The following is a 25,706-nucleotide window of genomic DNA, read 5'->3' on the forward strand; positions in this document are numbered from 1 at the left end:
TGTTAAACCTCATCTGCCACCTTTCAGCCCAAGTTTCCAACTTATCCAGATCCATCTGTAGCAGAATACTATCTTCTCTTGTATTAACTGCTTTACATAGTTTTGTATCATCTGCAAATATCGATATTTTACTGTGTAAACCTTCTACCAGATCATTAATGAATATGTTGAAGAGAACAGGTCCCAATACTGACCCCTGCGGTACCCCACTGGTCACAGCGACCCAGTTAGAGACTATACCATTTATAACCACCCTCTGCTTTCTATCACTAAGCCAGTTACTAACCCATTTACACACATTTTCCCCCAGACCAAGCATTCTCATTTTGTGTACCAACCTCTTGTGCGGCACGGTATCAAACGCTTTGGAAAAATCGAGATATACCACGTCCAATGACTCACCGTGGTCCAGTCTATAGCTTACCTCTTCATAAAAACTGATTAGATTGGTTTGACAGGAGCGATTTCTCATAAACCCATGCTGATATGGAGTTAAACAGTTATTCTCATTGAGATAATCCAGAATAACATCCCTCAGAAACCCTTCAAATATTTTACCAACAATAGAGGTTAGACTTACTGGCCTATAATTTCCAGGTTCACTTTTAGAGCCCTTTTTGAATATTGGCACCACATTTGCTATGCGCCAGTCCTGCGGAACAGACCCTGTCGCTATAGAGTCACTAAAAATAAGAAATAATGGTTTATCTATTACATTACTTAGTTCTCTTAGTACTCGTGGGTGTATGCCGTCCGGACCCGGAGATTTATCTATTTTAATCTTATTTAGCCGGTTTCGCACCTCTTCTTGGGTTAGATTGGTGACCCTTAATATAGGGTTTTCATTGTTTCTTGGGATTTCACCTAGCATTTCATTTTCCACCGTGAATACCGTGGAGAAGAAGGTGTTTAATATGTTAGCTTTTTCCTCGTCATCTACAACCATTCTTTCCTCACTATTTTTTAAGGGGCCTACATTTTCAGTTTTTATTCTTTTACTATTGATATAGTTGAAGAACAGTTTGGGATTAGTTTTACTCTCCTTAGCAATGTGCTTCTCTGTTGCCTTTTTGGCAGCTTTAATTAGTTTTTTAGATAAAGTATTTTTCTCCCTATAGTTTTTTAGAGCTTCAATGGTGCCATCCTGCTTTAGTAGTGCAAATGCTTTCTTTTTACTGTTAATTGCCTGTCTTACTTCTTTGTTTAGCCACATTGGGTTTTTCCTATTTCTAGTCCTTTTATTCCCACAAGGTATAAACCGCTTACACTGCCTATTTAGGATGTTCTTAAACATTTCCCATTTATTATCTGTATTCTCATTTCTGAGGATATTGTCCCAGTCTACCAGATTAAGGGCATCTCTAAGCTGTTCAAACTTTGCCTTCCTAAAGTTCAATGTTTTTGTGACTCCCTGACAAGTCCCCCTAGTGAAAGACAGGTGAAACTGCACAATATTGTGGTCGCTATTTCCTAAATGCCCAACCACCTGCAGATTTGTTATTCTGTCAGGTCTATTAGATAGTATTAGGTCTAAAAGTGCTGCTCCTCTGGTTGGATTCTGCACCAATTGTGAAAGATAATTTTTCTTGGTTATTAGCAGAAACCTGTTGCCTTTATGGGTTTCACAGGTTTCTGTTTCCCAGTTAATATCCGGGTAGTTAAAGTCCCCCATAACCAGGACCTCATTATGGGTTGCAGCTTCATCTATCTGCTTTAGAAGTAGACTTTCCATGCTTTCTGTTATATTTGGGGGTTTGTAACAGACCCCAATGAGAATTTTGTTACCATTTTTCCCTCCATGAATTTCAACCCATATGGACTCGACATCCTCATTCCCTTCGCTAATATCCTCCCTTAAAGTGGACTTTAGACAAGACTTTACATAGAGACAAACCCCTCCTCCTCTCCGATTTTTACGATCCTTTCTAAACAGACTGTAACCCTGTAAGTTAACTGCCCAGTCATAGCTTTCATCTAACCATGTCTCGGTTATTCCCACTATGTCAAAGTTACCTGTAGATATTTCTGCTTCTAGTTCTTCCATCTTGTTTGTCAGGCTTCTGGCGTTTGCGAGCATGCAGTTTAGAGGATTTTGTTTTGTTCCAATCTCCTCACTGTGGATTGTTTTAGAAATGTTCTTACCTCCCTTCTGAGTATGTTTTCCTGGGTCGTCTTTGTTCGAGTCTAATGTTTTTCTTCCCGTCCCCTCTTCTTCTAGTTTAACGCCCTCCTGATGAGTGTAGCGAGTCTTCTGGCGAATGTGTGTTTCCCAGGTTTGTTGAGGTGTAGTCCGTCTCTGGCGAGGAGTCCATCATACCAGTAATTCACACCGTGGTCCAGGAATCCAAATCCTTGTTGTCTGCACCATCGTCTTAGCCAGTTGTTTGCATCAAGGATCCTGTTCCATCTCCTGGTGCCATGCCCGTCTACTGGAAGGATAGAAGAAAAAACTACCTGTGCATCCAGTTCCTTTACTTTCTTCCCCAACTCTTCAAAGTCCTTGCAGATTGTCGGTAGGTCCTTCCTTGCCGTGTCATTGGTGCCAACATGTATCAGAAGAAATGGGTGGACGTCCTTGGAGCTGAAGAGCTTTGGTATCCTATCGGTCACATCCTTGATCATCGCACCTGGAAGGCAGCATACTTCTCTTGCAGTTATGTCCGGTCTGCAGATGGCTGCTTCGGTGCCTCTCAGTAGTGAGTCTCCCACCACCACCACTCTTCGTTGCTTCTTGGCTGTACTTTTTGCTGTCACTTGTTGCTGTGTGCCCTTTTCTTTTTTGCTTGCTGGTATTGCTTCATTCTTAGGTGTGCCATCTTCATCCTCTACAAAGATTTGATATCGGTTCTTCAGTTGTGTGGTTGGTGATTTCTCCATGGTCTTCTTGCTTCTTTTGGTCACATGCTTCCACTCATCTGCTTTTGGAGGTTCTCTGACACTTTTTGCACCTTCTGTGACCAGTAGAGATGCTTCTGTTCTGTCTAGAAAGTCTTCATTCTCTTTGATGAGTTTCAAAGTGGCTATTCTTTCTTCCAGACCCCGCACCTTTTCTTCTAAAAGGGCCACTAGTCTACACTTCTGACAGGTGAAATTGGATTCTTCTTCTGGTCGATCTGTGAACATGTAGCACATGCTGCAGCTCACCATGTAGGTTGTCACATCTGCCATGTTGCTCCTAGATCCTGCTGACTTGCTGTGTGTTTTCCTTCTTGTGTAATCTACTCAGCCAAGCTCTCTTGCAATAATGTCCTACAGGCAAAAATTACGGCGCGCGGTTTGGTGATGCTTTCGAAGCAGCTGGTCCCGGCTGTACCCAACGATCTTCTAGCTTAGGGAGACTTCGCTTCTCCCAGAAGGCACCTGGAATATGCAAATTAGCCTCCTGAAGCTTGAATCCCTGGTTTGGTGATGCTTTCGAAGCAGCTGGTCCCGGCTGTACCCAACGATCTTCTAGCTTAGGGAGACTTCGCTTCTCCCAGAAGGCACCTGGAATATGCAAATTAGCCTCCTGAAGCTTGAATCCCTGGTTTGGTGATGCTTTCGAAGCAGCTGGTCCCGGCTGTACCCAACGATCTTCTAGCTTAGGGAGACTTCGCTTCTCCCAGAAGGCACCTGGAATATGCAAATTAGCCTCCTGAAGCTTGAATCCCTGGTTTGGTGATGCTTTCGAAGCAGCTGGTCCCGGCTGTACCCAACGATCTTCTAGCTTAGGGAGACTTCGCTTCTCCCAGAAGGCACCTGGAATATGCAAATTAGCCTCCTGAAGCTTGAATCCCTGGTTTGGTGATGCTTTCGAAGCAGCTGGTCCCGGCTGTACCCAACGATCTTCTAGCTTAGGGAGACTTCGCTTCTCCCAGAAGGCACCTGGAATATGCAAATAAGCCTCCTGAAGCTTGAATCCCTGGTTTGGTGATGCTTTCGAAGCAGCTGGTCCCGGCTGTACCCAACGATCTTCTAGCTTAGGGAGACTTCGCTTCTCCCAGAAGGCACCTGGAATATGCAAATTAGCCTCTTGAAGCTTGAATCCCTGGTTTGGTGATGCTATGTTAGTAACTATCAGGTCACTTTGTGTGCTCTTAACCACTAGGTCCATTGTGGTTCTGAATCACCTGTTCATAACAGTACTGGAGGCCCAAAGTACTAATGCTTCTCAATAGAGGGAAAAGAGAAGTTCTGAGACCATTTTTTTTTCTCTGTACTGTGTTTTGTCTTTCTTTTCCCCTAGACATTTGGGTGGTTCAGGACACAGGTGTAGTGATGGACATTAAAGATCTGTCTTCTTGTGTGGATCATCTCACTACAAGAGTACAAAATATTCAAGACTTTGTGGTTCAGAATTCTATGTTAGAGCCAAGAATTCCTATTCCTGATTTGTTTTCTGGAGATAGAGCTAAGTTTCTGAGTTTTAAGAATAATTGTAAACTGTTTCTGGCTTTGAAACCCCGCTCCTCTGGTGACCCAGTTCAACAAGTTAAGATCATTATTTCTTTATTACGTGGCGACCCTCAAGACTGGGCATTTTCCCTTGCGCCAGGAGATCCTGCATTATGTAATATTGATGCGTTTTTTCTGGCGCTCGGATTGCTGTATGATGAACCTAATTCAGTGGATCAGGCAGAGAAAAATTTGCTGGCTCTGTCTCAGGGTCAGGATGAGGTAGAGATATATTGTCAGAAGTTTAGGAAGTGGTCTGTGCTCACTCAATGGAATGAATGTGCGCTGGCAGCAATTTTCAGAAAAGGTCTCTCTGAAGCCCTTAAGGATGTCATGGTGGGATTTCCTATGCCTGCTGGTCTGAATGAGTCTATGTCTTTGGCCATTCAGATCGGTCGACGCTTGCGTGAGCGTAAAACTGTGCACAATTTGGCGGTATTATCTGAGCATGGACCTGAGCCTATGCAGTGCGATAGGACTTTGACCAGAGCTGAACGACAAGAACACAGACGTCAGAATGGGCTGTGTTTTTACTGTGGTGATTCCACTCATGCTATCTCCGATTGTCCTAAGCGCAGTAAGCGGTTCGCTAGGTCTGCCACCATTGGTACGGTACAGTCGAAATTTCTTTTGTCCGTTACTTTGATCTGCTCTTTGTCATCCTATTCTGTCATGGCATTTGTGGATTCAGGCGCTGCCCTGAATTTGATGGACTTGGAGTATGCTAGGCGCTGTGGGTTTTTCTTGGAGCCCTTGCAGTATCCTATTCCATTGAGAGGAATTGATGCTACGCCTTTGGCCAAGAATAAGCCTCAGTACTGGACCCAGCTGACCATGTGCATGGCTCCTGCGCATCAGGAGTATATTCGCTTTTTGGTGTTGCATAATCTGCATGATGTGGTCGTGTTGGGTTTGCCCTGGCTACAAGTCCATAACCCAGTATTGGATTGAAAATCAATGTCTGTGTCCAGCTGGGGTTGTCAGGGGGTACATGGTGATGTTTCTTTTCTGTCTATTTCATCATCCACCCCTTCTGAGGTCCCAGAGTTCTTGCCGGATTACCGGGATGTATTTGATGAGCCCAAGTCCAGTGCCCTACCTCCGCATAGGGATTGTGATTGTGCTATCGATTTGATTCCTGGTAGTAAATTTCCTAAAGGTCGACTGTTTAATTTGTCTGTGCCTGAACACGCCGCTATGCGGAGTTACGTAAAGGAATCCTTGGAGAAGGGTCATATTCGTCCGTCGTCGTCGCCATTGGGAGCAGGGTTCTTTTTTGTGGCCAAGAAGGATGGTTCGCTGAGACCTTGTATTGATTACCGCCTTCTAAATAAAATCACGGTCAAATTTCAGTACCCCTTGCCGCTGCTGTCTGATTTGTTTGCTCGGATTAAGGGGGCTAGTTGGTTCACCAAGATAGATCTTCGTGGTGCGTATAATCTTGTGCGTATTAAACAGGGCGATGAATGGAAAACAGCATTTAATACGCCCGAGGGCCATTTTGAGTACCTGGTTATGCCATTCGGGCTTTCTAATGCTCCATCAGTGTTTCAGTCCTTTATGCATGACATCTTCCGAGAGTACCTGGATAAATTCCTGATTGTATACTTGGATGATATTTTGGTCTTCTCGGATGATTGGGAGTCTCACGTGAAGCAGGTCAGAATGGTGTTCCAGGTTCTGCGTGCGAATTCTTTGTTTGTGAAGGGGTCAAAGTGTCTCTTTGGTGTTCAGAAGGTTTCATTTTTGGGGTTCATTTTTTCCACTTCTACCATTGAGATGGACCCTGTTAAAGTTCAGGCCATTTATGATTGGACTCAGCCGACATCTCTGAAGAGTCTGCAAAAGTTCCTGGGCTTTGCTAATTTTTATCGTCGCTTCATCAATAATTTTTCTAGTATTGCTAAACCGTTGACTGAGTTATCCAAGAAGGGTGCTGATGTGGTCAATTGGTCTTCTGCTGCTGTGGAAGCTTTTCAAGAGTTGAAGCGTCGTTTTTCTTCTGCCCCTGTGTTGTGCCAACCAGATGTTTCGCTCCCGTTCCAGGTCGAGGTTGATGCTTCTGAGATTGGAGCAGGGGCTGTTTTGTCGCAAAGAAGTTCTGATGGCTCGGTGATGAAACCATGTGCCTTCTTTTCCAGGAAGTTTTCGCCTGCTGAACGTAATTATGATGTTGGCAATCGAGAGTTGCTGGCCATGAAGTGGGCATTCGAGGAGTGGCGTCATTGGCTTGAAGGAGCTAAGCATCGCGTGGTGGTCTTGACTGATCACAAGAACTTGACTTATCTCGAGTCTGCCAAACGGTTGAATCCTAGACAGGCTTGTTGGTCGCTGTTTTTCTCCCGTTTTGACTTTGTGGTTTCGTACCTTCCGCGCTCTAAAAATGTGAAGGCAGATGCCCTGTCTAGGAGTTTTGTGCCCGACTCTCCGGGTTTGTCTGAGCCGGCGGGTATTCTCAAAGAGGGGGTAATTTTGTCTGCCATCTCCCCTGATTTGCGGCGGGTGCTGCAAAAATTTCAGGCTAATAGACCTGACCGTTGCCCAGCGGAGAAACTGTTTGTCCCTGATAAATGGACGAGTAGAGTTATCTCTGAGGTTCATTGTTCGGTGTTGGCTGGTCATCCTGGAATCTTTGGTACCAGAGATTTGGTGGCTAGATCCTTTTGGTGGCCGTCTCTGTCGCGGGATGTGCGTTCGTTTGTGCAGTCCTGTGGGATTTGTGCTCGGGCTAAGCCCTGCTGTTCTCGTGCCAGTGGGTTGCTTTTGCCCTTGCCAGTCCCGAAGAGGCCCTGGACACATATCTCTATGGATTTTATTTCGGATCTCCCCGTCTCTCAAAAAATGTCGGTCATTTGGGTTGTTTGTGATCGCTTCTCTAAGATGGTCCATTTGGTACCCTTGTCTAAATTGCCTTCCTCCTCTGATTTGGTGCCATTGTTCTTCCAGCATGTGGTCCGTTTACATGGCATTCCGGAGAACATCGTTTCTGACAGAGGTTCCCAGTTTGTTTCGAGGTTTTGGCGAGCCTTTTGTGCTAGGATGGGCATTGATTTGTCTTTTTCCTCGGCTTTCCATCCTCAGACAAATGGCCAGACTGAACGAACCAATCAGACCTTGGAAACATATCTGAGATGTTTTGTTTCTGCCGATCAGGATGATTGGGTGTCCTTTTTGCCTTTGGCTGAGTTCGCCCTTAATAATCGGGCCAGCTCGGCTACTTTGGTTTCGCCGTTTTTCTGCAATTCTGGTTTCCATCCTCGTTTCTCTTCAGGACAGGTTGAGTCTTCTGACTGTCCTGGTGTGGATACTGTGGTGGATAGGTTGCAGCAGATTTGGACTCATGTGGTGGACAATTTGACATTGTCTAAGGAGAAGGCTCAACGTTTCGCTAACCGCAGGCGCTGTGTGGGTCCCCGACTTCATGTTGGGGATTTGGTTTGGTTGTCATCTCGTTATATTCCTATGAAAGTTTCCTCTCCTAAGTTTAAGCCTCGTTTCATTGGTCCATATAGGATTTCTGAGGTTCTTAATCCTGTGTCTTTTCGTCTTACCCTTCCAGCTTCTTTTTCCATCCATAACGTATTCCATAGGTCATTGTTGCGGAGATACGTGGTACCTGTGGTTCCATCCATTGATCCTCCTGCCCTGGTTTTGGTTGAGGGGGAGTTGGAGTATATAGTGGAGAAGATTTTGGATTCTCGTATTTCGAGACGGAAACTCCAGTACCTGGTTAAGTGGAAGGGTTATGGTCAGGAAGATAATTCCTGGGTCTTTGCCTCTGATGTTCATGCTGCCGATCTGGTTCGTGCCTTTCATTTGGCTCATCCTGGTCGGCCTAGGGGCTCTGGTGAGGGTTCGATGACCCCTCCTCAAGGGGGGGTACTGTTGTGAATTCTGTGGTCAAGCTCCCTCCTGTGGTCATGAGTGGTACTTCGGCTGGTTCTGTCTATGAGCTTCCTCTGGTGGATGTGAGTGGGGCTGCGGCTTCTGAGTTTCCTTCCTCAGGTGACGAGGTTAAGTCGTTAGGTGCTGCTCTATTTAACTCCACCTAGTTCTTTGTTCCTGGCCTCCAGTCAATGTTCCAGTATTGGTCTTGCTTTCTCCTGGATTGTTCTTGCGGCCTGTCTGCCTGCATAAGCTAAGTTTTGCTTGTGTTACTTTTGTTTGCTATATTTTCTGTCCAGCTTGCTATATTGGTTTTTCTTGCTTGCTGGAAGCTCTGAGACGCAGAGGGAGTAGCTCCGTACCGTTAGTCGGTGCGGAGGGTCTTTTTGCCCCTCTGCGTGGTTGTTTGTAGGTTTTTGTGCTGACCGCAAAGCTATCTTTACTATCCTCGGTCTATTCAGTAAGTCGGGCCTCACTTTGCTAAAATCTCTTTCATCTCTGTGTTTGTATTTTCATCTTTACTCACAGTCATTATATGTGGGGGGCTGCCTTTTCCTTTGGGGAATTTCTCTGAGGCAAGGTAGGCTTATTTTTCTATCTTAAGGGCTAGCTAGTTTCTCAGGCTGTGCCGAGTTGCATAGGGAGCGTTAGGCGCAATCCACAGCTACCTCTAGTGTGGTATGATAGGATTAGGGATTGCGGTCAGCAGAGTTCCCACGTCTCAGAGCTCGTCCTATGTTAGTAACTATCAGGTCACTTTGTGTGCTCTTAACCACTAGGTCCATTGTGGTTCTGAATCACCTGTTCATAACACTTATCCTCTTGAGGTTATAATATGTTGCCATGGCAGCAAGGGACCTAAAGAAGTTCACAGCTCCGCTATGTTTGACCCTTTTAAAGGAAATCTGTCATTAGTATCAACCCTCCAAAGCTGACAAATGGGAATGTAGACAGAGAAAGTTTAAAATAATCTTAATATTTGCCATCCAATCTTTTATTACAGAGAAATACACATTTTTATTAACATGTAAATGAATGTTCCATGCTTTGGGCTGGACAGTGTACACAGAGATCCCTTAGAATCTGCCTCCAAAGCTTAATTTAAATAAAATAGATGTTACTAATGTGAGAAAATAAATAATTGCAGCTAGATATCATCCATTGAAGCTGAGCAAATGAAATTCTTTGGCAAAAGGCAGTACAATCCATGTGGTTTGACATTGATTGTGGTGAACTTGGACATGCGGAAGTTCAGTTTCCACACAAGCTGAACTTTATCCGAACTGGATCAATCCACTCATCTCTAGCCCGAAGGATTCAGAAAATACAATCAACATGACATACCATAAAATAAATCCTGAGAAAAGAAAACCTTGAAATCAATTTTAGGATAGCTATTGCATTACCATTGGTACCTAAAACAATTGTTACAGCTTCTATGTGGACCTTTGCGTTTTTATGGCCCGCATAATGTGATATTGCAGTCATATACGATATCATTCCTCCAACTGTCCCATATTTCTTGCTAACATGTTTGGTGGCTTGAGTTGTGCAGCTGGACTCGGTCTTCAAACATTCACATTATTTAAAGTTATTGAGGCTTCTGTCCTAAAATGCTTTCAGGTTTCAATAACCCAACATAATAGAGTAATAAATAATAACATAATCCGAAAAAAAACTGAAGGTGCCTTCACACACACACAGTGCTTTTGGAAAAAAATGGCACATTATTAGTTGTAATTTTTCTTTGCTTCTTTTTTAGTCATATAAGAATAAGTTGTTGTGCTTAAAAATGAGGACTAAGTCTCTTTTTTGACATTATGGGTCTTATGCCCTGCATTTTTCACAGTAATTCTCACTTCCTATTTCTATTCTTAACTTTCAGTTCTCACTTTGTGGATGGAAATTGTCTGTGATCATGTGTCCCATGCTCAGTACACAAAGTGCATGAGATATTCCTGCTCTTCTTTGTCTATTAGAACCAACCAATATTCCTATAAACAAAAAAATCTGGCTGAATATGAGAAATTCAACTAATCATCACAAGATAAACCAAAAGAAAAATGGGGTTACAAAATGTCTCACAAATATGTCAACTTTATTTAATATAAGCCCTGGAGCCCTGTTATGTGTAGCCCTGATGAGATTGAGATCTCGGCTTCTGAGATCTCAATCTGCGCATGTGCCACCACTGGCGGCCATTTTCCCTCAGCCCACTGCAGGTAAACCAATGGAAAGGGGACTGTTTGTTGACATTTTATGATAGCCCAGGGCCTGCAGCCTCGCACTGCTGGGATTCCCCCTCCTCCAAGCCCAGGGCTTGCCTCATTGCTCCACTCCTGCTGCCATCAGCGGCCTCCTGTAGCACCGCTTCACTGCAGCCAGCACCCTGGTAAGCTACCTTGAGATTAAGACGCACCCCCATTTTCCTCCCAATTCTTTGGGGGAAAAAGTGTGTTTTGTAATCCACAAAATATGGTATATACTGTTTATAGCCCTGGGAGGTTTGTTGTTAGTTACTCTGTTCCTTGACAAAATCTGTTGTAATAATGTAAATTTAATAAAGTTGATATATTTGTGCTATATTTTGGACCATCATTTTTGGGGGGTTATCTTCTATGTCTATGTTGTATGTGTTCAGAAGCAGCATCATGGAGGCCACTTCAGTTACCAAGCTTTCCTTTTCTTTTAACAATCATGTATCTTAGCGGTTTGTCTGAGAACAGAAGACTTAGCTCATAAGTGGAGAAAAAAAATATATTTCTCTGATAAGATATATTACATAGTGTTAGGGCTGGTGGATTGCACAAAATAAAATATAAATGAAAGTGCAATTGCAACCCGTGGTCCACCGTGCAGAGATGAAACCTGCTGCTAGTGTGAACAGTGGTGGAACCAAGCAATGAGCGTTATCATAGACACACTGAGTTAACATCACACAGTGTGTTCGGAACACTAGGTACCAAGCTCAGTTACTTCATCGAGAGGTACTACAATTAGAACGCTAAGTGCAAAACCCTGTTGCCGACACAGGGACAAAAGCACAAGGATTGGACTTGCCCTGCAACTAAACAGTGTCAATTGCACACATGAATGAAGCAGATGCTAAGCCAATAGACAGAACACTTATGACACTAGATAAGATACCCTATTTCCTCCACTGAGAAATATAGCATAAGGGTTGAGCTTGCTCTGTAACTAAACTGTTCTAACCGCACACATGAATGAAACAGATGCAAAGCCAAGCAGCTAGTTACCCCAGTCCTGACACTACTGAACCTGTGTCTAACCGGCACCCAAAGCATGTAGCAGTCTAGAGACTCTGACCTTGAGCCAAGGGAACGAAACCGCATGAATGTGCAGACAGAGTGGTAGAATATCCACCCATACACACCAAACATAGATGACACTAGTGCTCCCTGGGGGCCTTTTATACATTAGGCACCACCACAAACACTCACGCCCAGTCGCGCGAGACATCGCCCGCAGGCCAATCCAGTGCTACCACATCACCAGAGCAGCTAACGTCCGACCACCAATGAGAAGACGCCACGTCACAGATATGTTCAGTAAGGTCCTCTCTGGACTTAGACTCCAGAGCGCAAGGCAGCACCTGCGTATCACTGGTTACTATAGACTTGGCTGGAGCGCCAGCAGTAACCAAGCATACAGCACAGGCCTGAGCAAGACGCTGGGACCGACATCTGTGCTGAGCAGCAATCGCAGCGACTGGACCAGAATGGGAAACCGCAGTACCAGACAATGCTTGGGATCTATCCCGCGCCATGTAGAATTCCGACGCATAACACATAATTTCTTATTTTTGTTTGCTCTATTAGTTAATGCTAAGTTTGTTGAAAACACATTAATAACCATTTAAATCCATTTTATTTTTTAAAGCCACATTTTAGGTGGAAGTTGAAAGACGAAATAACATTTTAAAAACTAATTGAACAAACAAATTAACAAGTAACAGTGATTATACTATTGTCTCTATAAAACACCTAAGGCTGTGTTCACATATCTAGCTGTCATCTGATTGTAAAAGATCCAGTATTAAGAAAAACAGAATCCATTAGAGACTGAGTAAATATGGACGCGTGCTTTGGTTTCCCATTTTGCATCCATTTTGTTCTGTTTGTAATTAATCAGTTTTTACTAATGGTGTTTCCTAGTGTTCTGGGCATGTCAATGCTTAGAAATGGATCAGTTATCTGGTGAAATAACAGGTGACTTTTCGATATGATCCATTTCCATAGACTTCAATGTTGATGAAAATGGATCTAGTTATTCGGTTTATTGACCAAACAGTTATTCACACTACGTTTTTTGATCCAGCTGAAGAATGGATTGCAGTCAATCAAAAGACATTTTCAAACGAATGGACCTTTTCCCAAAAAAGGATAAAAAAAAAAACACATAACCTCTGTACATGGCCTAATATACAGAATCTTGAAAAATATAGTATCGGTATGCCCATGCAAAACATAAAAACAGTAAAAAGACACCATAACAATTTCACAATAGTCAATCAATTTTAATGACGAAGGTTCAACCCACTAATGGTAATACTGTTGCCCATTATCACTTCATATTTCCTACTTATTATTACACATGGAAAAGATATCTGGTAAATTTGCTTTGTGACACAGATATTTAGTTAAGGTGTCCCAGATTTCTTTGTTTCGTAGACAGTAAATAAAAGGGTTAACCATGGGAGTTATAACAGCATACAAGAGAGATATCAGCTTATTTGCATCTACCGACTTGGCCTTTTTGGGCCGTGCATAGATAAAAAGTGTGGTTGAAAAAAATATGGTGACCACTGTTAGATGAGAGGCGCACGTGGAAAATGCTTTTCGTCTTCCATCAGTTGAGGATATCTTTAAAATTGTGAAAATGATACAGATATAGGAAATAGCAGTCACTAATAATGGAATGAGGAGAATAACCAGTGCTAAAATGAAGTCCACCAACTCAGCTAATGACATGTCTATACATGCAAGATTAAGAACTGGAGAAATGTCACAGAAAAAATGGTTGATAATGTTTGGACCGCAAAATGATAATTTAGATATAAAATAGATCTTTATAATGGTGATTGTAAATCCTGACACCCACGAAGACAAGGCCAGCTGAACACAAAGCTCGTGGCTCATAATTGTAATATAATGCAATGGGTGGCAAACAGCAACGTACCTGTCGAATGCCATTACCGCCAAGAGAACGCATTCTGTGCACATAAGAGAAATGAAAAAGAAGAGCTGAGTCATACAACCCCAAAAAGAGATGGTTTTCTTCTCATTCAGGACATTTACTAATAAATTAGGAACTGTGACTGAGATGTAACAGATCTCTAGAAAGGCCAGGTTGCTAAGGAAGAAATACATAGGTTTCTGCAGCTTAGGATGAAGTTGTATGGTGGTGACAATAATGATGTTTTCAGATATAGTCAGGACGTAGATAAGGAAGAAAAATATAAAAATGATAATCTGCAGCTCAAGCAAAGAAGGAAATCCAAGGAGGTAAAATTCTGTTATCTCAGTTTTATTTTTATACTCCATATTGAGAGCTGTGGAAAAAAATATCTGTTTGCCAATGATTTTTTACACTTCACTAATCAAGTATACTTTTTAAGCACTGAAAACATTTTCTATGTGATCCAAAGGTTTTAAAAACTACACATGTACACACGAATGCAAACACACATACACATATACACACACGCACGCATGCACACGGACATATAATACACATGTCACACACATGTACACACACATCACTCACATGCACAAATGCACACACATCACATAGAACTCACACGACATAAATCACACATCACACAAGCATGCGCACACTCCCACATCATGCACACATGCGCACACATGCGCACACACTCACAAAACAACCTTTAAATAGTAATTCCTAATTACTTTTGAAATCATTACCTACTGGGTTCTAGAACTAACACACTTGTGCTTTTTATGAAAATAAAGAAACAAGTATTCTGAGCAAAAGTTTTACATGGAAGAATTGGGCACTATTTTTTAGTCTGGCTGTTGTCTGATTTACAGACCATGCAACTAAAACAGGGGTGGGGAACCTCATTTACGGCCCTCGATGACCTTTTATCAGGCCCCCCGTGCAGATTCCCAGGGACCGCATTCTTGGGCAGGAAGTTGTATTTTGATTACAACCAGCTCATTAATTTATTCTTGCTCTGTTAGCACACACATTCAGTGTTCACTACTGAACACTGCAGGGCATGCAATGAAAGATTATGTCCTGAAACCAGTGTCAGAGTCAGGATGTACTTTGTGGGCAGAGTTTGTACGGCTCCCGAAGGATGGTATAAGGGCTCCTTCTCACTTGCGAGACATACGTCCATGTCTCGCAGGTTAAAACCCTCCTCTGGTGCCGGCACTCTGGAGTGAAGCGTGCGGCCGCATAGCCACACTTGGAGCTACACGCTCCGCTCCCAAGTGCCGGCACCAGAAGAGGGTTTTAACCTGCGAGACATGGACGTATGTCTCGCAAGTGAAAAGGAGCCCTAAATATCCAAATGGCCCTTGGCAGAAAAAAGATTCCTCACCCCTGAACCAACATGTAACTAGCTGGCAGCTTCTGCCCCCAGCTGACATGTGGAGTTCCACACTAAGCCTGTTACTCCCGACGAAGCTGCATGAAGCGGTGAAACGCACTTCGAGGTGTTTTGGTGCATGCACACTTCTCTCATCATGTCGACAGGTACAGTTTCAGATGGGCATGTCTGCTAGTATTTAGCTATATACTGACTGTAGGTCCAGGATTAGTGCAATCAGTTTGGATGGCTATTATTATAGATGGGCCTCTGCATGTTTAGCCTGCTGTACCTTTAAAAGACTGTCAACATAGGACATATTTGTTATTTGAACTAATTGAGACAGGACTGTGGAGTGGGGATTTTTTCTAAATATCCACTCATATTAAATAAACTTCACTGACCTCCATGGTATGTAATTAGTATTTATGTCCTTAGAGGGAGTTCTGTGAATGTGTGACCAATTAGATCTTTGTACTATGTCCCATAACTATGTAATCCACATTTTGTACAATTGTGCATTTAATTGTTTTTTTATGTAATAAAATTTGATTATTATTATTTACAAAAATATTGCTCCTTCTTTGTACTATAGTAGTTTGTTACTTCCGCATTTTGCAGGCCCAAGTTTTACTACAGCTGTTTGAACTTGTCCTTCAACATAATTTTCTTTTGCATTCTTCACATATGTTATTTTTGCAGCTTTAAGCCTCATTCATACTTCTGTTTTTCATTAACATGTTCTATCCAAGTGTGTCATGGATAAAACATGTACCCATTAGGCTATGTGCCCACGATCCGGAACTAGCGTGGGCGCTGCCGTCTATTGAATGCAGGTGAATCTGCATGTGTTCACTGAACCTTGCGGCTTCACAGCATCCAATACATTGTATGGATGAAATTTCTCTATCGGATATTTGCATCTCTGCAAGAGAAATTGTCATACTGCGGTCTGGAGAGACGCACCACATGTCCATCTCCGCGGGTGAAATGTGAGCGTCTCTGGAAACATAATGGGCATGGGACTTCTTGAAATCCCATTCACTATCCTGTAACAGCTGAATGCAGCGGGTTGGATGCAGCACAAGTATGCAGTGTCCATCCTGCAGCATTTACTGATCTTGGGTATGTACCCTTAAAGTCTATGGTTCTGTTCATACATCTATACTTTTTTGTAGAAAAACAGAAATGTGTTCATTTCTTATCTGATTCACAGATCAGACTCACCAAAACAAGTTTAATGGTACATGAAAAAGTCAGACAGCACTTTTTTTTTTGTTTTCTAGGAGGAGCTTGGGAAACCCATCAAGTTTTCTTGTCTGCAAAAAAATAGCGAACACTGATGGTAAAAACTGACCAGCCTGCTAAAAATTTGATGCAGTATACTGATAGAAATTGGTTTATTTTTTCATATAAAGGAAAATATAAAGGAAAATTTAAAAACAAACAAGCAAACAAAAGAACCCCAAGAAATCTAAATGAGGCCTAAAATTCATACAAATATTTGAAATACATATCATTGAGGAACTTGCAGTTTTTATTTGTTAAAAAATGTCTATTGTTAAAAAAAACACTATATTTTGAAATGACAATACCCAGAGTATGCTGGGTTTTGGAAAAAACATATTTTAGCAATCACATAACATTAAAATAATCCCCATTATAAATGCTTTAACATAACCAAAGAAAACCTAACATAAGCATTATGGTGTAGATATACTAACAGCGTTGTAAAAAAAGATTTAAAAAAAATCATAGCCTGCTGCAATTTGACTCTTGAAGTCGTATGAGAGTTACCCATTCCAGTCTATGGGTGTGAGAAAAAAATCAGACTCTACAGAATGGCATCCTATTTTTACGGAAACATAACACTTCTGTAACATAGGAAACTATAAATAGTTGTGTAAATCATTAATAAATAGCCGATTCTGTTAAAAAACTGATTGTATTCGGATGATAAGAGAGAAAAAAAAAGTCCACTTTTTTATGAAAATTGGACAGATACTGTCATGTAACCCTAGTCGCACTGTGTTGTAGGTGGTGCACTCCTGAACTGTAATAGCAGCTTCAACGCATCTCTAAAAAAATAGTCCAAATATGATTCAGAAGACTTAATAGATGCACCAAATATGATAAGAACACGATCACAAACAAGACAACTAATACATACATCAGGTTCAAGGGTAACTTTTGCTTTTATTAACATTTAAATATAGTAAAAAAAGCACAAACAGAATGGCTAAAATTGGACAGAAAGTATTGCATATTGCATATACAGTGGGGCAAAAAAGTATTTAGTCAGTCAGCAATAGTGCAAGTTCCACCACTTAAAAAGATGAGAGGCGTCTGTAATTTACATCATAGGTAGACCTCAACTATGGTAGACAAACTGAGAAAAAAAAATCCAGAAAATCACATTGTCTGTATTTTTAACATTTTATTTGCATATTATGGTGGAAAATAAGTATTTGGTCAGAAACAACATTTCATCTCAATACTTTGTAATATATCCTTTGTTGGCAATGACAGAGGTCAAACGTTTTCTGTAAGTCTTCACAAGGTTGCCACACACTGTTGTTGGTATGTTGGCCAATTCCTCCATGCAGATCTCCTCTAGAGCAGTGATGTTTTTGGCTTTTCGCTTGGCAACACGGACTTTCAACTCCCTCCAAAGGTTTTCTATAGGGTTGAGCTCTGGAGACTGGCTAGGCCACTCCAGGACCTAGAAATGCTTCTTACGAAGCCACTCCTTCGTTGCCCTGGCGGTGTGCTTTGGATCATTGTCATGTTGAAAGACCCAGCCACGTTTCATCTTCAATGCCCTTGCTGATGGAAGGAGGTTTGCACTCAAAATCTCACGATACATGGCCCATTTATTCTTTCATGTACCCGGATCAGTCGTCCTGGCCCCTTTGCAGAGAAACAGCCCCAAAGCATGATGTTTCCACCACCATGCTTTACAGTAGGTATGGTGTTTGATGGATGCAACTCAGTATTCTTTTTCCTCCAAACACGACAAGTTGTGTTTCTACCAAACAGTTCCAGTTTGGTTTCATCAGACCATAGGACATTCTCCCAAAACTCCTCTGGATCATCCAAATGCTCTCTAGCAAACTTCAGACGGGCCCGGACATGTACTGGCTTAAGCAGTGGGACACGTCTGGCACTGCAGGATCTGAGTCCATGGTGACGTAGTGTGTCACTTATGGTAGACCTTGTTACATTGGTCCCAGCTCTCTGCAGTTCATTCACTAGGTCCCCCCGCGTGGTTTTGGGATTTTTGCTCACTGTTCTTGTGATCATTCTGACCCCACAGGGTGGGATTTAGCGTGGAGCCCCAGATCGAGGGAGATTATCAGTGGTCTTGTATGTCTTCCATTTTCTAATTATTGCTCCCACTGTTGATTTTTTCACTCCAAGCTGGTTGGCTATTGCAGATTCAGTCTTCCCAGCCTGGTGCAGGGCTACAATTTTATTTCTGGTGTCCTTTGACAGTTCTTTGGTCTTCACCATAGTGGAGTTTGGAGTCAGACTGTTTGAGGGTGTGCACAGGTGTCTTTTTATACTGATAACAAGTTTAAACAGGTGCCATTACTACAGGTAATGAGTGGAGGAAAGAGGAGACTCTTAAAGAAGAAGTTACAGGTCTGTGAGAGCCTGAAATCTTGATTGTTTGTTTCTGACCAAATACTTATTTTCCACCATAATATGCAAATAAAATGTTAAAAAAACAGACAATGTGATTTTCTAGATTTTTTTTTCTCCGTTTGTCTCCCATAGTTGAGGTCTACCTATGATGTAAATTACAGACGCCTCTCATCTCTTTAAGTGGTGGAACTTGCACTATTGCTGACTGACTAAATACTTTTTTGCCCCACTGTATATTGCAACTGTTATTACATTTGTTCAATACAGTAAAATTTTGCTGAGAAAATTAAAACCAACAAAGATACAGCTTTCAGGTTTTTAACATTATGTGAAGGTATCATTTGTATTTGCAAAATTATAAAATCAATTGTAAAACCTTCCACAATAACTTCAAAAAGTCCCAACCAACCTTCAAGCTCACCCTCAACTTTTCAAAGTCCCAAATACATTTTTTGGACATGACCATATACAGTTGTGCTTAAAAGTTTACATACCCAGGAAGAATTTTTGCTTTCTTGGCCTTCTTTTCAGAGAATATGAATGATAGCGCCAAAACTTTTTCTCCACTCATGGATAGTGGTTGGGTGAAGCCATTTATTGTCAAACTACTGTTTTTTTTTCTCTTTTTATATCATAATGACAACCCAAAACATCCAAATGACCCTGATAAAAAGTTTACATACCCCATTTCTAAATACATGTATTGCCTCTCTAACATCAATGACAGCATGAAGTCTTTCTTTGTAGTTGTGGATGAGGTTCTTTATTTTCTCAGATGGAAAAGCTGCCCACTGTTCTTGGCAAAAAGCCTCCAGTTCCTGTAAATTTCTGGGCTGTCTAGCATGAACTGCATAATTGAGATCTACCCAGAGTGGCTCAATGATATTGAGGTCAGGAGACTGAGATGCCCACTCAGAACCTACACTTTGTTCTGTTGTAGCCAAAGACAGGTCGACTTGGCCTTGTGTTTTGAATTGTTGCCGTGTTGGAACATCCAAGCACATGCCATGCTCAGCTTTCGGGCTGATGAGTACAAATTTGCCTCCAGTATTTGCTGATAACCTGCTGCATTAATCTTTCCTTTAACTTTGACCAAGTTTCCTGTGCCTTTGTAGCTCAAACATCCACAAAACATCAGTGATCCGCCTCCGTGCTTTACAGTAGGAGTGGTGTTCCTTTCATGATAGGCCTTGTTGACCTCTCTCCAAATGTAATGTTTATGTTTGTGTTCAAAAAGTTCAATTTTGGTCTCATCACTCCAAATTACCTTGTTCCAGACATTTTGAGGCTTGTCTCTGTACAGTGTTGTGGATTGTAGGCGAGATACTTTGTGGCATTTGGAAAGTAATTGCTTTCTTCTGGTGACTCGACCATTCAGCCCATTTTTCTTCAAGTGCCTCCTTATTGTGCATCTTGAAACAGCCATACCGCTAGTTTTCAGAGAGTCCCGTATTTCAGTTGATGTTATTTGTGGGTTTTTCTTTGCATCCTGAACAATTTTCCTGGCAGTTGTGGACAACATTTTTGTTGGTCTACCTGACCGTGTTTTTGTTTTTACAGAGCCCCTGATTTTTCATTTGTTAATCACAGTTTGAACGCTGCTGACTGGCATTACTATTATTATTATTATTTATTTATATAGCGCCATTAATTCCATGGTGCTGTACATGAGAAAGGGTACATTTCAAAAACCTGACCTGCACATCCAAACATAGACTGAGTGTGAACAGGTGCTGAACCCAGAGTCGCCAACTCGTATATAGTTAAGTAAAAAGGGCAGCACACTGCAGCGCCAAAACATGCAAACTTGAAAACACGAAATTTGAACTGCATTACTGCACTAGAAATATGAAAAATGAGAGCTTTTAGCGCATAAAAATGGCCATATTTATGTGTACCTCGTAGCCACTTTACGGCATCTCTCTTATACGAGGTCCTACGCTTGACCTACCTCGCTGAGAATAAACGTCTCCATCTGAATGGGTACATGTGAAACCTCTTCTTGGACTCAAATTCTCTCTTTCTGTGGAGGGGTATTGGACCTACTATAATTAAAACACCTGTGGCTAGGAGGCGGGGAGTGCACGATCAGAAGGCTAAAGAATACATTTCAAAAACCTGACCTGCACATCCAAACATAGACTGAGTGTGAACAGGTGCTGAACCCAGAGTCGCCAACTCATATATAGTTAAGTAAAAAGGGCAGCACACTGCAGCGCCAAAACATGCAAACTTGAAAACACGAAATTTGAACTGCATTACTGCACTAGAAATATGAAAAATGAGAGCTTTTAGCGCATAAAAATGGCCATATTTATGTGTACCTCGTAGCCACTTTACGGCATCTCTCTTATACGAGGTCCTACGCTTGACCTACTATAATTAAAACACCTGTGGCTAGGAGGCGGGGAGTGCACGATCAGAAGGCTAAAGAATACATTTCAAAAACCTGACCTGCACATCCAAACATAGACTGAGTGTGAACAGGTGCACTCCCCGCCTCCTAGCCACAGGTGTTTTAATTATAGTAGGTCCAATACCCCTCCACAGAAAGAGAGAATTTGAGTCCAAGAAGAGGTTTCACATGTACCCATTCAGATGGAGACGTTTATTCTCAGCGAGGTAGGTCAAGCGTAGGACCTCGTATAAGAGAGATGCCGTAAAGTGGCTACGAGGTACACATAAATATAGCCATTTTTATGCGCTAAAAGCTCTCATTTTTCATATTTCTAGTGCAGTAATGCAGTTCAAATTTCGTGTTTTCAAGTTTGCATGTTTTGGCGCTGCAGTGTGCTGCCCTTTTTACTTAACTATATACGAGTTGGCGACTCTGGGTTCAGCACCTGTTCACACTCAGTCTATGTTTGGATGTGCAGGTCAGGTTTTTGAAATGTATTCTTTAGCCTTCTGATCGTGCACTCCCCGCCTCCTAGCCACAGGTGTTTTAATTATAGTAGGTCCAATACCCCTCCACAGAAAGAGAGAATTTGAGTCCAAGAAGAGGTTTCACATGTACCCATTCAGATGGAGACGTTTATTCTCAGCGAGGTAGGTCAAGCGTAGGACCTCGTATAAGAGAGATGCCGTAAAGTGGCTACGAGGTACACATAAATATGGCCATTTTTATGCGCTAAAAGCTCTCATTTTTCATATTTCTAGTGCAGTAATGCAGTTCAAATTTCGTGTTTTCAAGTTTGCATGTTTTGGCGCTGCAGTGTGCTGCCCTTTTTACTTAATTAAGTACATGAGAAAGGGGTTACATATAGAGTTATAGATATCGTTTACAGTAAACAAATTTACAGTGACAGACTGGTACAGAGGGGAGAGGACCCTGTCCTTGCGGCCTTACATTCAATTCCTTGGATATCTTTTTGTATCTCTTTCCTGTTTTATACAGTTCAACTACCTTTTCCCTTAAATCCGTTGACAATTTCTTTGCTTTCCCCATGACTCACAATCCATAAACATCAGTGGCTGGATGAAAGGTGCAAGAGTCTGTCTGGATCCCAGAAACTCACTCAGCTTTTATGCACACACACTGATTACAAGCAAACAGGTCACAGGTGAGGATGTTACCTTTAGGAGCCATTCAAACCCATTTGTGCCAAAGTCACCAGGGTATGTAAACTTTTGATCAGGGTCATTTGGATGTTTTGGGTTGTCATTATTATTTAAAAAGAGAAAACACAGTAGTTGGACAATAAATGGCTTCAACCAACCACTAGCCATGAGTGGAGAAAAAGTATTGGTGTTATCATTCATATTCCAAGAAAGCAAAAATTCTGCCAGGGTATGTAAACTTTTGAGCACAACTGTATATCAAGGGGACAACGCCATACAAACATCAATTTACCATAAGATGGAACAGCTGTCATCCTAGACACACAAAAAAAAATCCATTATCTACAGTCAAGCTCTGAGGTACATTCGGTTCTGTTCAGTCAGTAAAGACAGGGAACTACAGCTGCTATCAGTGATAAATATATTCCTTCAACAAGGATATCATCCACTGGTAATAGATGAACAGATCCACAGGGCTACAAGGATCCCAAGAAGCAGTCTCCTGGATTACAAACTGATAGAGGACAACAACAAGGTACCACTTGGGGTCACATACAACCCCCACATGAGCATCCTAAGGAAAATTGGTGCTGATCTCCAACCCACAGAGACCACAAATTGAAAGACATATTCCCACTACCACTTCTCTCCTATAAACAGCCCCCTAACTTAAGGAATCTCCTTGTCAGAAGTGTTCTCTCATCACCTTCAGTGACTGGCACATTGCCATGAAACAATAAAAAAATGCAAAACTTGTACTCACATATTACCAACAAATAGCGTCCGTGTACTAAACACAAATCAGGGCTATAAGGTCACGGATTTCTTTTTATGTACAATCTCCAATGTGGTGTACATGATACAATGTACGAGGTGCCCTGGAAGTATCTACGGTATATTGGGGAAACCATGCAAAAACTACAAACTAGGATGGATCTACACAGACACACAATCAGGAATGATATGGACACGCCTGTGGGAAAACATTTCTCTGGAACTGGACACAGTATGACAAACTTAAAAGTCTTAATGCTAAAAGGTAATTTTAAGGACGACAGAGAAAGAGAAATTTTGGAATTCAAACTAATGAAGATGTTCAATTCTTTGTCACTAGGACTCAATCTAACACCTGGATTTATGAATCACTACATGGATACAATTCACACCTCCACCAGATGGACTCCAGATAACTAAGAACATTATTCCCACTGCCTCTCCATTTGTAACAAAATGCCTAATTTAATTTCCTTGGCTTATCTTTAGGAGGCATCACACCTCCCACCTCATAAAACAAATGTCCTACTGTAGAATCCCTTAAATGTGTCTTTTTCTTATTAATTTATTTGCATTCCAGCCTGAAGAAGGAGCCTCTGTGCTCTGAAAGCTTGCAAACATATTCTTTTCTGGTTAGCCAATAAAGATATCACCCTGAGATTACTTTTGTCATCATTGGGCAGAAAAGTATTTACATTGATTTTTCTGGCTAACATGGTACCACAATACAATTTGTTATTGTACATAAAAATTGTAAAGCAGTTGTGCAATGGTAGTGGCTGCTGTTTTTCTGCAATTATAAGTAGAGCATCTAAAACCTATGTGGCAATTAGAAGTATTTTTTTTACTGTGTGGTTCTTTACCTTGAGGCAATTACTACAGTAGGACTATTACATGTATGAGTACCCTAATAACTTTTTATTAATAATATTAATGCTGGGGTCACACAACTGTAGACTCTCTCATCTGAGAGAATTGGATTGATTATGCTAATGACACTCTGATTAAACTTTAGCAATTGATCCGAGTGTGATCCGAGAAAATTGGAGCACAGGAGGAGAAAACGGAGATCGTCTCCATTCTGTGAGAGGAAATCAGATTTACTTGGATGTCATCGCGGAGTGCAGTCTGATGTTTTCCACACACCCATAGACTTCAATGGGTGGGTGTCTTCCCATTTCAGAGTGAAATCGCAGTGTGCTGCAATTTTTTTTCACAGACAGATTCTGTCACTGAAAAAAAAAGGTCATCGGCACTGCCCCAATCAATACCATTGGTCAGAGTGCTGTCAGGTAAAAATATCGGATGTCATTCTTCCGATTAATACAGTGGTATGAGCGAGCCCTTACTCTGTGTGCATAAACTTGTGAGTCCACCTGTGAGTTTTCCAAAATGCGTTTCGCTATTAAATATTATGCATTTTGCTATACTATTCTATCATGAATGAAGATAATTTGAAAAATAAATCTTAAAAATGAAAAAGAAACGTGTGCAATTTTTTAAATACCATTTAAGCACAACACAGCTTGAAAATAATACAAATGAAAATTATTAAATAAAATGTTGACAAATATTTCTATTCTACTAACATCTACGCATGTGCAAGTGGTAGGCTATGCTACTACAGAGAAACCAGTTATGAAATATACCTTTTTATATTCAGTAAGCACAAATGGAGAGATCTGGAACTTATTAATTAAATCACAAACACAGGTTCTAAATCTGCTGAAAATATTTACAGATCTGTCTTCAGGTAAATGAATATACATATCGATCATTTCCTTAACTTGAACTGACCTTAAATTAACAGTGTTATTTTGTTGGTTATATAGGGTTGCTATGTTGGTTATTTTAGTATAGCATAAATCCCATGATAATAGTATAAGATATGTAAACGTTTAAACCATTAGTAATGGGACTAAGGGGACTGATTAAACCCAACCTCCAACATCAAAGTGTTTTTTGAAAAATGTCATATCCCATACCAAAGCAATAAGTAACTCAAAAACTTTAACTATGATGATGTATGAAGTGCAATTCATATTGTTAAATCAGTTTAAGTTCCAGACTCTAATGGTTTTCTCAAAAAATAATTTAAGACAGTTTGTATTGAATTGTACCCATACTTGTGCTCTGTCTTAAAGGGAACCTGTCAACAGGATTTAACGTAAATATATGGCCCAAATAAATCCTCCAAAAAAAAAAAATTGTGCAAAAAAGACAGTATAAATATAATTAATTATTTTATTGAAAAGTAAATAGAAATAAATATAAATCAAATATAAAAATAGTCAATATCACAGCTGATGGAAGCACATACAATAATTAGTATAAAGGTATAAGAACATACAACTAATACATAAATATAATACTGCAAAGCGATACAAAAAATATGTATAAAACTATAAGTAGCAAACACAAAGCCCTCAAGAACATATATATAGTGATAATATAAAATGTTTTCAAAGTATATATATATATATCTACACAGCAGCACAATTCAATATATTTTTACTTAAACAATGTATATAGATCAAAAGTGCATAAGTGCTGTGCAAATAAAATACACATATATCCAATAAAAATGAATATAAATATAACCAAAAAAATCATAAAAATCTCAAAAAAATCAATTAAGGTGCCACAAAATGGATGAAAAAAGTATACAAAAAAAAGGTTATGATAAACTAAAGTGCAATAATATGTGCAATGTTGCAATATCAGAAAAACCTCAAAAAAGTGCTGTAGTGCAAAAGTGCTGAAAGCTATTTCATTGAAGGGCAACCTATACAAAACACTAAGAGGTGTTATATACTGCTGGAGA

At 40.9% G+C, this 25,706-nt stretch overlaps 1 protein-coding gene across 1 annotated transcript; it reads right to left on the bottom strand.

Annotated features, from left to right (window-relative positions):
- Positions 1–12,917: 12,917 nt before the first annotated feature.
- Positions 12,918–13,883, bottom strand: LOC138665174 (olfactory receptor 6B1-like). The gene has a single exon (XM_069752476.1). It carries the CDS (start codon positions 13,881–13,883, stop codon positions 12,918–12,920), a length of 966 nt encoding a protein of 321 aa, XP_069608577.1.
- Between the last annotated feature and the right edge of the window lie 11,823 nt (positions 13,884–25,706).

Source organism: Ranitomeya imitator, chromosome 1 (assembly GCF_032444005.1).
Source record: "Ranitomeya imitator isolate aRanImi1 chromosome 1, aRanImi1.pri, whole genome shotgun sequence".
NCBI lineage: Eukaryota > Metazoa > Chordata > Amphibia > Anura > Dendrobatidae > Ranitomeya > Ranitomeya imitator.